Below are 14216 nucleotides of genomic sequence, written 5' to 3' on the forward strand. Positions count from 1 at the left end.
GGTAATATGTTGACTGGTTTCTTACAGGTAAATGTAACTAGAGGCTCTCACGAGCCTGTATCGCTCACCTGATTCTACTTGGGTTTTTGAAATCATATAAAATGATAAAATTTGGCTACAAAGTAACAACACTTGGCCAGCACCTCATTAAAAAAGGAACATTTATGCTAAGTTTGCTTTCATTCAATTCAGTGGTTCTCTAAAAGAAGTCATTTGTATGCATTTCCCATGGGTCCTATGTTAAACTAAGTCCCCCTCTGGCAGTCATCTTGGATGATAGAAAGTAACAACACTTGGTCAGCACCTAATAAGAAACATTCATGCCATGTTTGGTTTTATTCAATTCAGTGGTTCTCTAAAAGAAGTCATGTGTATGCATTTCCCATAGAGTCCTATGTTAAACTAAGTCCCCTGCAGGCGGCCATCTTGGATGATGGATCAGCTAAAAAGTAACAACACTTGGTCAGCACCTCATAGGGAACATTCATGCCATGTTTGGTTTTATTCCATTCAGTGGTACTCTAAATGAAGTCATTTGTATGCATTTCCCATAGGGTCCTATGTTAAACTAAGTCCCCTGCTGGTGGCCATCTTGGATGATGGATCTGCTACAAAGTAACAAAACTTGTTCAACACCTCATAGGGAACATTCATGCCATGTTTGGTTTTATTCCATTCAGTGGTTCTCTAAAAGAAGTCATTTGTATGCATTTCCCATTGGGTCCAATGTTAAACTAAGTCCCCCGCTGGCGGTCATCTTTGATGATGGATCAGCTACAAAGTAACAACACTTGGTCAGCTCCTTATAAGGAACATTCATGCCATGTTTGCTTTTATTCCATTCAGTGGTTCTCTGAAAGAAGTCATTTGTATGCATTTCCCATAGGGTCCTATGTTAACTAAGTTCCCCGGATGATATGACATCAATCCAAAAAGGACCTCAGCATTTGGATACCACATTACTGGTCAAGTTCGGATGGATATCTAGAGAAGATGGGATTGACATGGTCACACCTGTTATGATTGGATATAGCTTTCCTGCCATTAACACTCGAGGAGCCCTGGGTTGTGGCAGGGTTCCTAGTGATTGACTCGATATCCCGGATGATATGACATCAATCTAATCAAATTTGATTGAAAACATATTCAGAGTAGAGGCCTTGTACTTTCGGTAATCTAGAGACCTTAATCTTCAAAATTATTTACCCTTCAGATGAAACTCTATTTAGAACTCGAGTTCCATCCGAACTTGGCCCAGGGTATTTTAAACCAACTTGTGGATACTTTATTTTGCAAATATAAATCCCTCATGAAAATAAGTTGGTTTACAGTATCTTCTCTTGTTTTAGAAAATGATTCACCATCAAATAAAAAAAATGATAGCAAGGACTAAACTGATGCTGTAGCTTTATAAAGAGAGACAAATTTAGAAGTAAGCCTTATAATGCATTTTCAGGTAAAAACAAGAATGTGTCCAAGTACACAGATGACCCATCTGCACTATCATTTTCTATGTTCAGTGGACCATGAAAATGGAGTAAAATCTCTAATTTAGCATTAAAATAAGAAAGATCGTATCATAAAGAACATGTGTAATAAGTTTCAAGTTGATTGCACTTCAACTTTATCAAAAACTGCCTCTACCAAACACTTAAACCTGAAGTGGAACAGACGGATGGAAAGATGGAGGAACAAACCGATGCACAGGCCAGGAAACATAATGCCCATAAATGGGGCATCAAAAAGTACATCAGAGAATAATAACAAGCTTACAGGAAATCTGTGTGATTATGATATAAACAACTTACCATGCATACTCTCTCGGCTGTACATGTAGGTATAAATCTTTTCATCATCGTAAGTAATAAACACACCCTGTGAAAAGATATATTCATGTAGTTAAAAGTTTTTATAGCATTTCGTTTGTTATTTAAAGTACATTTTTCTACCGAATTAGAATTATATTTCATGTTTTCCCTGGTTCTCGTGTGGTCTTAAATTACTGCTTTATCTGTTATCATGAAATCAATATAACATAAGTATCATCATCAACAGAAAGGCAATTCATTCTTGGGAATTTATATTTTCAACCTAGTTCATATTTTTTAAGCAATTAAACTTTGATAATTGCTATAAAAAAAGTGAGCTTATTGATCATAAGATTATACACTGATAGAATCTATGAAGAAAACTTACTCTATCTGGTGCCCAGTTTTCCCACAATGCACCTTTGGCTGTTGTTTGAAAATTTGGTATATCCAACACTTGGTCATTCACCTGCAATGATATCAAAACAAATATTGAGTAATTGTTCAGTTTAGGTTGATACAATTCTTGGATAAGATTTGAAGGTCTGTTATGAGTAAAGTCTGCCTTTGTAATTTGAAATAATAAATATACTAACAATATAAACCTATAAATGGCCAGGGTATTAAATCAGTGGCTGATCAGGGGGGGGGGGGGGGGGGGGGGTGGTGGGGGTGGGGGTCGGGATCCCCACTTTTTTTTGGCCGATAAATGCATTTGAATGGAAGCATGTAGTTGGAACCCCCCCTTTACTCTGGGTTGGGAACCCTCCTTTCTAAAATGGCTGGATCCGCCACTGTGAATCCTTATAAAGGTATAGCTGTATCTGTTATTTAAAATCAAAATCCACCCTATTTTATTCAAGTTTAAAGCAGTACTCCAATTTTTTTTCATTTTTGTTTATCTGCCACTGAATATAAAATTGATGGGGAATGTGTCAAATAGACAACTACCCGATCATAGAAAAAAACACAACAGCAAAAGGTCACCAACAGGTCTTCAATATATATATTTAAAATACATAGACGTATTGTAGTCCTGTCCTGTTAAGTCCTGTCCTGTTAAGTTGTCATTTTTGTCGAGCCTGCAACTTTTGTTGCAGAAAGCAAAAGGTCACCAACAGGTCTTCAATATATATATTTAAAATACTGATCATATAACTTCTCAATCTGGCTGTTCATCAAACTTAATATCATTTTTTTTATAGGTAAACCTATAAATTTTAAAACATGTCAAACAAATTGGATTTTTTGAAAAAATCAAAGGATTATGAACCATCACTTTAATTTCTGTCTTATTACTTACAGGATTATAAACAAATCCATCACTTTTGTTATCAATGAAGATGACTCTAGTGCCACTACTGTCAGGGAAGATATTCTTTATTCCTACTATATGTCTAAACTCATTCACCATGTTCCAATCTTCTATGTAGAAATAATTTATTCCTCCATTCTGAAAATAATTAGATATTTATTTATAAAGTCTTCTTTTACGCTTCAATAAATGAATCATTTTGATAAAACACTGTGCAATATAATAAACCTTTGTGAAGAAACACTTTGTTCTCTTTTCTCCACGTTTTTTCACATCTTTATTCATTTATGAACATAACAAGTTATTTATAGTAAACTGGAATTTACCATAGTAACAAGACAGACTTACATCAGTTCCATATATAAGGAACTCTGGAGTAATAGCATGACATGTTATTCTGTTGTCATCTTGATCTCTCTCGGGGAATATTTTTGTTTCTCTCTCATCAGTGGTTCCTTGGGTCTCTCCTTCTATCTAGAAATTAAAAGAAAAAAAATCATCTACCATCTTCAAAATTAGAAAAATTATACTTTCTACTAAGTCAACCAGATCATATGTTTATAAGTAATTGCAAGTTTTACTAAAAATTTAAAATCTTTTTTCTTTATTTCTGTACAATGTTAAAATTTCATGAAATCAAATGCGAACAATAATCTTGAATCCTGTTTTGTAAAAAAACTTTACTTTATTTGTTGGAATTATTGTACCGAGAAGTAATCAGTATATATGGATGTCCAATTTTTACAAATGAAGTTTGAAGCTTTTTATAATCTTTTGTATACCTTCTAGAGTATAACCAATAGCACCTCTTAGGCTGTTAGGAATTTAAGTAACATTTTTCCAAAAATAAATTCTAATAGTAATTCTTGTCCCAAAAAATGTATTCATATTAAAATAAACTCAAACTTGCATGACAGACAGACTGGTAAAGTTAATCTTCTGAGTAAGACATGTTATATTTACCATATGAAGTTGGACTTTTCCCTCAAATCTTGCTGCAGCGTAATCAGCATTAAGACACACAGATTGGACAGTACCAAGGTATTCACGATCTTTTAATTTTTCTATCCCTGAAATATAGTATTTTAAATTCAAATATATGCTTTTAGGGTAGTCAAACTGTAATGAATAATGAAAAACATAAATTGTCGTGATATCTTTTGTTAAATCTCTGTGACTGTAATGATATATTTCCAGAGAAGTTTTTGTGAATTTGAAAAAGGCATTACTTATCAGTAAACAAAAGAACATAAGAAATAAGTTCGCTAAAACATAAATTTAACATAAATTAATCATTATTTTCATACCACCATCTCCCATCAAATAAAACCAAGCTCTGTTATTCATGCCAACAGCCAAGTGATAAGGTCCAAGTCCTACAAATGATGGCTCTACATCTATTGGTATGGCAGTAGGTTGGTCCTGTTGGATATTATCTTCTACTGTTACTTCTAACAGTGATGTCAGATGAGCGATCCTTGTCTGGTTACAAGAGGCCAACATAGGGAGTTTTGTTAGGTACACATGTAAATTTCCACGGTTAGATGAGACGGCTAAGAGTTGTCCGTCATCTGTCCAACCTATTTTGTCCAATCCACGTTCATCGTCAAGTTGGATGATGGCAAACATTTCTTTTAAATCAGATAAATCATGGATTTTTACACTGAATCAAAATATTTGGACTAAATCAGTATTTCATTAATTTTATGTTTAAACTAAATGAATACAAAAAAATTATATAATCATATAAGGTCTCAAGTTTTTTTCTTATAAAATGCTTTTAAATTTGGATTTATCTTCTTTCTATAAATAGATAACTGTAACATTTTACAGTCTTATGAATTTAGAAAATTGTTTAATTCTATAACTTAAGTTGTATCAGCATTCAAAAACCATTTATATATCATGTGTTAAACTTCCTTCTCAAATTTGTTTTTGTAAGTCATTTCCTTGAAGACCAGACTGACAGTCTTTAGTTTTCTATCTTGTGGTTTGTATACTATTCTCATTTATTCTTGTTTTGTTTTTAATATGGCTTTGTCAACATTTGAGTTTCAATATCCCTTTGGTATTTGTGTCTCACTTATATCATAAGCATATAAAGCTGATGTCTTCATAAGAAAATCATAAAAGCTTATGAAAAATTTATGCATTAAAATTATAGTCAATACAAGACTTATTTATTTTTTTATAATAAGGGAATCAAGATACAGTAAAAAAAGGTTATGCTTCAAAAAATGTAAACTTACCAATTGTCCCCACAAGAAGCCGCTTTATTTAGTGAAGTCGATATTCCAATACATGTCAAATTATCCTTGTGATTCCTAGCTTGAAAAAGTTCCTATTGAAAAATACATAAAAGGTGTTTAATACTAGTGTTTAGTTGATAAACTGATTCTTTTTTAATAACTTTTGAACAAACAGTAATTCTTTTAAGAACAATCTTTAATCAAACACGATTGTAAGTTATACTGAATTGTACTTGAGATACCAGGGATTTTCTTGAAACATTCTTTGTACTTCAATCAGGCCAAATTTCCCTGAAAAAAAAATGTTGTGTATGTCATGCCCAAACATATTTCTAACTAAAGATGTCATGATTTTTCTATTGGCCTGACATATGATCTAAGTGGACTAGGTATTTGGTTAACATTATCTATACAGATCACTTCAGCTGCATACAGATCACTTCAGTTCTTAATCATTGCTGCATATAGGTATGAGAAGATGTGGTATGAGTGCCAAGGAGACATCTCCCCGTCCAAATCACAGTTTGTAAAAGTAAGGTCAAAGTTTGGTCTTTAACCCAGATCCTCAGCTCACAGATAATAGCAAGCTTTAAAGTGCCACAAAATAACTAGTTTAAAACCATATAAACAGGAAAACAAATGGTCTAATTTATACCAAAACAAAAAACCAGAAACACTAATGAACCACATCAACAAACAACAAATACTGAACATCAGATTTCTGACTTAGGACAGGTGCAAACAAATGTAGCAGGTCTTAACGTTTTAATAGGTACCGACCGTCATCCTTATCTGAAACAATAGTGTAACATCACAACATACAAAAAAACACTAATCGTCACTAAAAAATATCGATTGAAATGGCTTAACTCAATCAAAAGACATTATATTAACACAAATGAACATACACTAAATAAATAAATTTGATCTAATGACACAATGTAAATACAAAATCAATTAAATAAAGTGTTAGATGTTAAACAATTTCAGAAAAACAACCAGTTTACAAAAAAAATAATTGCAATATTGTGCAAGGGGTTCAAATGTATAGAAAGTGACAATACACCATAAAGCAATCATAAATTAGTAAAATGTATATTGTAATAGATATTTTAACTTTTTTCTGTGTGAATAAATGGCAATTCAATTTATTTGTACAATTTTATTTAAATAAGGGGTACTGAAACACAGTTTGATTGAATATTTTCTATCATGATGCAACACTGACAACCAAACTTACACCTATCCATTTTATAAATAAAAGTAAATATTACAAACAATAAAATTCAAGTTGTAAAGTCGAATAATGGTGTCACAATAATGATATAATTTTAAATCTTTAATATAAAACTAAATATAGGAAGATTGAATCAATAAGATAATACTGTTACCATGACAATCAAACTAACCTGTCCAATCTCCTTCATGTGTGTAGATATTACTACAAAGAAACCATTGGAAAATCCTATCATGATGTAACCATCCCCATACCTGAAAGTAACCAATACAATATAAGGTGAAAACTCCCTGTGTCTTATTCTAAGACATCTTCACACTTGTATGCAAATTTTTCAGCCGTTACTTTAAGTCAAATAAGTTCCTGTAAACTTTTGCATCTCAATTTAAAATATTTGATGTAATTTTTTAAAAGAAATTGATGCTTGATGACAGCAGGTTATTCCGAGACAAATTTGGGTCATTTTGAGCAAATTCAACAAAAAAAACAAAAGTGTTTGTATGTCTTAATCTTTTCCATGTACATGTAAGTATGAATTCTCCATTAATGTAATTAAATTTAAATATGATAAGAAACTTTTATCTATTTACAGTTTTCAGAATTTCTCAAAAATTTTGTTCAGACATGAAAAAATTATTGAATGAAAATCTGCAAATTTACTGTTGAAATTTTTATTCAATTTTGTGAATGGTATAATACTCACCATCTATAAGATACAATGGTTCCATATCTTGGTTGAAAGGCCAACTCTATTGGATTATCTGGATCATTTAAGTTATACAGGAACAATGTCTTCTTTCCTATAACTACACTCACCTACAATATACAGAAATATATAACTAACAATGATTTTACATATGCTTGATCATCAGTCATTAGTCATCATGTCAGTGTAAAATTTGATAACCAAAATTATGCAAAACCATATTGTCTTCTTTGGAAACTTAACTATATGACAACTTAGGTATGCTTCCGGCATCAATTGTAAAAATCAGGCATTTTTAGGATTCTTGTACTATTCAGAATGAAATAAAATTTGACAATAAGAAAATTTCAGGTGAATAATGTAAATTTTTGTTAATTACTAAAGAAATCATATGTTAATATATTGCAAGATTTTAATTTCCAGTTCTCCTAGTTACAGACAGGAAGTTAGAGATTATTATGCTATTTGCTGTCCAATCAAAACCATTGATACAAAATATTTGCATTAGAATTAAAAACAAGTCACACAAACTTACAGTGTTTTCCCCAATCTGACTTCTTTCATCTCCTTTCATTTCAGAGAACTGTACATCTTGTGGTGGTGCCCGTAGTGATGTTTGTCGAACAGTGTCGCCCTCTACATTACTGACAGTGACAGAATTATCGTCACTACCTAGACATAGCAGGTTTTCATTACTCCATGCTCCACATGTTATCCTTCTAGTATGTTTACCTAGAATGGGTACCTTCCTAAAATAGCAATATGTTTTATAGACATCAATTCCATGAGTTGAGTTAGCATATGTAGCTGTCAAGAAATCAAAATATAAATACTTGTAAGAAATCCCAAAAGGAAATACAATTTACATGATTGTAGTAATTTAAAAGGCCTTTTAACCTCTTCAGTTTCTTTATCTTTGATTTGGACTTGTCTTCCATTTAGATTAGATTGATAATAAAGAGACTGAAGAAGTCCAGTGGATGAAACTTCTAAAAGAAAAAGGTTAAAATATGAATAAAATTATTAACTATAAAAGTTAAAGTGAACAAAATAAAAAAATAAAAAAAAATAATTGTAAATTTAGATTAACTACAACTACAGTTTTACACATCATAATACCTTGATGTTTGATGGTTATAAATAAGTAAGTTTCCTTTGGCTGTACCAACAGCTAAGTAAGGTCCTGCCTTGGCCCATAACAGAAATGTCATAGTATCTCTGAAATCATACAAATAAAGAATGCATTAACATATTATAGTTTTACACAGGTAGCAAAATAAACACATTTATTTATAAGAATTTAAAGTGCAATTTGGAGTGAAGACAGCATGACTTCTAAATAAATGTAGATATGAATTTGTAAAATTAATGATTATGTAGAAAACTGGAAATTTCATATTGAATAAATTTGTGAATTCTTAAATTAATGTATGTATTATAAAGTAAAAACAGCACACAAGAGAAATCAGTTAGAAATATCTCTAAGTGTTGAGTGCTGATGATTCAGGGTTCTATACTCTTGATATATTTCATATGTAATGTACATCAGGATGGGATTTTTTTACATATTTATATGTAATGTAATTTTTTTCACCTCCTATCCCCATTTTTAGGAGTGGTACACTCAATACCATCAAGGGTAATTTCAAATGATGGATAGCTGTCTCATTGGTAATCGGTCCACATCTTATTAATCTTTTACTGAAAAGAATCATACATTATCAAAGTTTATTCAGGCCAAAAAAAAAAATTGGTGTGTTTCCGGTCGCCCGACCGACCCTAATTTTTTGGCGCAGACCCTAACTTTTTTTTCCCGGAAAAAAAAAAAAAAAAATTCCGGATTTTTTTTTTCAAAGTGTGTTTAATACTTCTGACAGTCGTTTCTAATACAAGAGGGAAGCCAAACGTTCAATTTAGGATTAAATTTAATTTTAATATCTGATATTTGCTCAACCATAGCCCCAAAACTCAATTTGTAATTGATTTTCTTTTAAACAGCTAGTATATAATCAAAATTTCAAAGATTTTCACCCATCCCTCTATCATGTTATTAATATTTGGTATTTGTAGAAAAGCTGGCATCAGTTCTGTGAACTAAATTGTCTGAAAGAAACTGATTATAAAATAGGTCTTTGCTGAGACAGACTTTGATGGGCTTTCTGTGTAAGACTATAGCCTGACCCGTACAGATGGCGTATCAGTTCTGAAAAGTTTGAAAATTTTATAAGCTGGAAGTCCTGGCCAAGTCTTCTGCAACTTTTGAACATGGACTATTCATATCTTGTATACTTTATACAATGAACTGATGAAAATAACCTGAAAGAATAACAAACTGATTATAAAAATACACAAAAAACAACCGAAGCAGGCCAGTCAAAAAAAAAAAAAAAAAAAAAAAAAAAAAAAAAAAAAAATACCTACCTACCGACCCTAATTTTTTGGGGCATGCAACAGGAAACACACCTATTTTTTTTTTTGGCCTCAGTTATCTTAAAAAGAGTGTATAAGTTCTTTTAAGTGTAAAATTAAGGAGACACATGTGTAAAAGTTGGTTACATTGTGGCAATACATTTTAAACTTTACAAATGTAGATATGTACTTTTGAATTTCTAAACCTGACCATACCTGAATCCACTGTCAATCTGTGAGGCACGGGTAGTGTTGGCATCCCATAATGTAACAACACCATTTTTATCGTTAATAACAGCCAGAGAGTCACCATCTTTATCCCAGGCCATTCCAGTACACTGGCTGTAAAAATACAATCAAAAATATTATAAATCTATATCACTCAAGGAAGAGACTGATGTTATTGAGCCACAACTGATCTGAAACCATACAAAATCAGAAATATTTGTGATGATGTATAAATGTAGTGTTTTTTTACTTCTTAAAATTTTATTTGAAACAATCTTTTTTTCCACAGAAAAAAACTAATTTTTAAGAAAATATCCAAATTTGGAGACTGTTATCAATCAGTGTCTCATTTGCCCTCGCACATGATCAGTCAACCTATTACACCTGTGAAATTTTCAAAATCTTTGTTTCAACACTTGTCAACTTGTATCCACGATTTTGCGATCATCTTCTAGTGTCTTATAATAAAAAGATTAAAGTTATTCATTCTGCAGGAAAATCTAAAATATGTTCCAATATTATTTTTTTTTCTTCAATCAACTTGGTAAAAAGAATCCCAAATAATAAATCTGTTATAAAAAGAGAAAATCATTTTACTCACCCAGGCAGGTTGATTTCTTCTTTAAGTTCACCATGTCTGTCATACAGTCGGACAACATTGTCATTACTAAAAATAAAAAAAGAAATATTTAAAAAAAACCACATATGATAAAGACATAGACTCTATGTTGACCTCTAGAAGTCCTCTGTATTTTAATTCTTATTTCACTGGGTTGCTGTCTCATATTATTGGTAAAATTTCTGAACTTAAAGTTTTCTTTAATTCATTATGCTGAAGTGTAAAATGTGCTTAAATATTATATTTCTGTAATGTTTCTTGCATGTCTTGTAACTATGATCAATAAAATTCGACAGGAAAATAAACCCAAGTGGAAAACTGAAACTATGTTGTATCTAATTTACCAAAAATATTCTATTTGAAAAAAGTACCAGTTTAAATTCAGAAGTTTTAATAATTCATGAATCTTTGTTAAGCTCTTGCATTTTTTTTCTCAAGAAAACAAACAGAAATTTCTCACAAAAATGGTTTACTTACCCTGCTGTGGCTAAATAATTGCCTAAAGTTTTCTGCCAACTGTATATCAAATTACCCTGGGATCCAAGTGTTTTGTTGGTCAATGTAAAAACACGCTAAAATGAAAATGACAAAAACTTAATTTCATCTCTATGACTCAGACTGGTAGACCCTTGAGAAAGATAACTGGGTCTTTAACATTGTGATATCAGGCAGTTCTTGTGAACATGATATGTGACTTGTACTCACTATAAGCAGACTCCTTTTTCATATTTATTTCCATACAGTTAAATGTACATGAAGCCATATAAAACAGCTATAATTCAAACAGTAAAATTGTTTGCAAATCAATTCCTACTGAAAGTCCTTTATATAAGGATGTATTATCAAAATGTACATGTAGATATTTGCTGGACAAATAAAATTCCTGGAGTTGATTAGATAGGAAAACATCAGATTTCAAATAAAAATATAAAATTAACCCATCATACCCAAGACTAGAGCCATATATATGTATTGTTAAAACCAATTTTGTCTTAAATACATGATTTTTATGTCCACCGATCGACAGTATTAGTGACGTGAGAGGAGATTGAAGTGTTGACGAATGATCAAGACAAGATGGCTGAAAAGGTTTGAACTGTCGGAGGGTATGCCATGTGTTTTGTATTTTTATGTAACGTCTATAATATACTAGCAGTGTGAATAAATTGTGACTGTTTAGTGTAATTTTCTACAAAGATGGTGTTTAGTTATAAGTTAGGAACGCTTGAAATTCTATGTTTACAACATTAGTGGCAGCGGTAGAATTATATACTGAAAAATTAACAAATTGCATTGATACCCAATTTATATAATTCAACGGCTGTTAGACATCATTAGAGGCAACAAGGCAGTGCATCTATGGAGTGAGCTCTGACGTCCCACGACCGCAGCTTGTCTGACAAAACAGCTGTTGGACATCAGAGTAATCTTAGACTAAGTAATTACTTAGTATTTGGGTTTGAGGGGTATCAGATCCATTCCCGCCCAACACATTTTCGCACACCCTACATGTTCGCACCCAAGGTCCGTTCGCACCCAATTTTGAATAAAATTCCATTTGAATAATTATAAAATCAAGATTGTTGTAATGTAAATACTGCATGTATTTAGCTTGGTTTTAGTAAATACACTGTACATGGAAGATTTTAAATAAAAAACACAAAATATTTTAACAGCTTGGCCCCTTTGATCTTAAACAATGAAACAAAAATCAAAAAAAGCAATGCACTAACCAAAACATGATTAAAATTTATTCAACACAAAAAATTACGTTGTCATATTCTCACTTTATACAATGAAATAAAAGCTAGCAATACACTTAACCAAAACAAGATCAAGATTTATTCAACACAAAAAAAAACATTGTCTCACTTTAATTTAGGACAATGACAACAAATATACTTATAGGAAAACACTTGTCAAAACTTGATTACAAAGTTATTAAACACAAAACCAATAAAAATTGGGCGCGAACGTGTAGGGTGCGAACGTGATAGGGTGCGAATGTGAATGGTGCGAACGAACCCCGATTCGGTTTGAGGTGATCTAGATGGTAACAAAAACAGCTGGGTGAATGGGCTAGATAAGTACAAATGTATTATAAAAGAGGAAAAATCTAAAATTTCTACTAACACTATTTATAATGAAAAATTCCAAAATGACAAAAAGGATTCACAAAATGCTCTTTGCCCACAGGCACTTGTTTCTATCTATAGGAAGATCGACTTTCCTATGGATAGTTTATATGGATAGTCGATCTTCATAGGAACAAGTGCCTGTGCCTTTGCCTTTGCCTAGGCTTTGGCAAAGTCGCTTTGGACATCTTTGACAAAGACTTTGAGTGTCGACTTTAAAGTTTAATTCTGGTCGGTGGTTAACTATTAATATTACATCAAACTGTCTAGATAGTTACCTTCATTGTGATAGCTTGCAGTTAATACTTTTCAAAATGTTGTGTACATATTCACCACTGGAAACAGATCGCTGAGGAATGCGGATCGTTTTGTGATTTCTTAGATTGGAGATTCCCATCATGGTAGATAACTCGTTCTATCTGTATAACTTTCTTCATTCAAGGTTCACCTCCAAAATTCATATTTTATGTTGAGCGGTAGAAAGCTCTACATAAGGATAGTGATCTGGTGGCGTCGGCGGCGTCAGCGTTAACTCTATACAAAAAGTTTATATTATAGGGGTTGAAGGCCAGGGTGATTCACACTTTTTATGGATGCCTTCTGGGATTAATATACTAATAATTGTCCTATGGATTTTTTTGGGAAAAAAAGTTTGTTTCCAGTTTTCATAGAAAAAAATAATTTGTTTTTTACCTGGAGAAAAAAATGTTTGTTTCACCCTTTTGTTTCACTGCTAATATATGTCATAGTTATGTTAAACTTTTTGAAAGAAAAAACTGTTTTCAATCGACAAAAGTTGGTATGGGTGTCTTCCTCCATCTTGGATTGTAAAAAACGGGAAACAAAGGTCCATATTTTCTATCAAAATAGCAAAATTTGATGCAGCAATGCAGATATTAAATGTGAAGTTTCATTTAAAAGAACCAATTTATAAGAATATAACTTATATATATTTATATTTTTGCAAATATTGATCATTTTTGGTTGTTTATATAAATAAATAAAAATGGCATTTTAAGGGGAAGTAGCTCTAAAACAGTGCATTTTCTGAAGGGTTCTACATGGAATTTTCCTATTTTGTATTTTAGCCGAAAAAAAAACGTACGGTGACCCTATCTTTTCTTTTAATATTCTCAACGCATTGTTTGAGAGCTATCTTTTGACTAATTATTTAACAATTCTATCATTTTGTTTAGTTTCTAATCACAAAATGGTGTTTTTTCCTGTATAAACCATACAACATATGTCATTTTGTCACGTCCTGTAGCGTGAGAAAATGCGCGATGACCTATCATTTTATTATATTTTTCAACATAAATCAATGGATACTACTTCAATTAAGTCATACTGAAATTACTAGTCACATAAATTTAACGTACATGATCCATGCAAAACTGAGCAAGAAAATAAGGTCAAGGTGAGATAACTTAAAGCAGAAATAATTATCTAGGATCCTGATTTGGACCAACTTGAAAACTGGGCCCTTAATCAAAAATCTAAGTACATGTTT

General features: G+C 31.7%; 1 protein-coding gene across 1 annotated transcript in view; it reads right to left on the bottom strand.

The window, feature by feature from the left end:
• Positions 1 to 13102, bottom strand: part of LOC134696731 (WD repeat-containing protein 19-like) — a 30506-nt gene extending 17404 nt beyond the window's left edge. The window contains exons 1-15 of the mRNA XM_063558658.1: positions 12985 to 13102; positions 11049 to 11143; positions 10554 to 10619; positions 9941 to 10066; positions 8435 to 8533; positions 7851 to 8064; positions 7313 to 7425; positions 6782 to 6863; positions 5373 to 5464; positions 4431 to 4786; positions 4087 to 4193; positions 3472 to 3597; positions 3112 to 3261; positions 2197 to 2277; positions 1809 to 1875 (exon numbers count right to left, since the gene is read on the bottom strand). Of these exons, the coding sequence (XP_063414728.1) occupies positions 1809 to 1875; positions 2197 to 2277; positions 3112 to 3261; positions 3472 to 3597; positions 4087 to 4193; positions 4431 to 4786; positions 5373 to 5464; positions 6782 to 6863; positions 7313 to 7425; positions 7851 to 8064; positions 8435 to 8533; positions 9941 to 10066; positions 10554 to 10619; positions 11049 to 11143; positions 12985 to 12990 (1780 nt within the window). The 5' untranslated portion in view covers positions 12991 to 13102. The remainder of the gene's footprint in view (positions 1 to 1808; positions 1876 to 2196; positions 2278 to 3111; positions 3262 to 3471; positions 3598 to 4086; positions 4194 to 4430; positions 4787 to 5372; positions 5465 to 6781; positions 6864 to 7312; positions 7426 to 7850; positions 8065 to 8434; positions 8534 to 9940; positions 10067 to 10553; positions 10620 to 11048; positions 11144 to 12984) is intronic.
• Between the last annotated feature and the right edge of the window lie 1114 nt (positions 13103 to 14216).

The sequence above is a fragment of the Mytilus trossulus genome, chromosome 14, assembly GCF_036588685.1.
Source record: "Mytilus trossulus isolate FHL-02 chromosome 14, PNRI_Mtr1.1.1.hap1, whole genome shotgun sequence".
Taxonomy (NCBI): Eukaryota; Metazoa; Mollusca; class Bivalvia; order Mytilida; family Mytilidae; genus Mytilus; species Mytilus trossulus.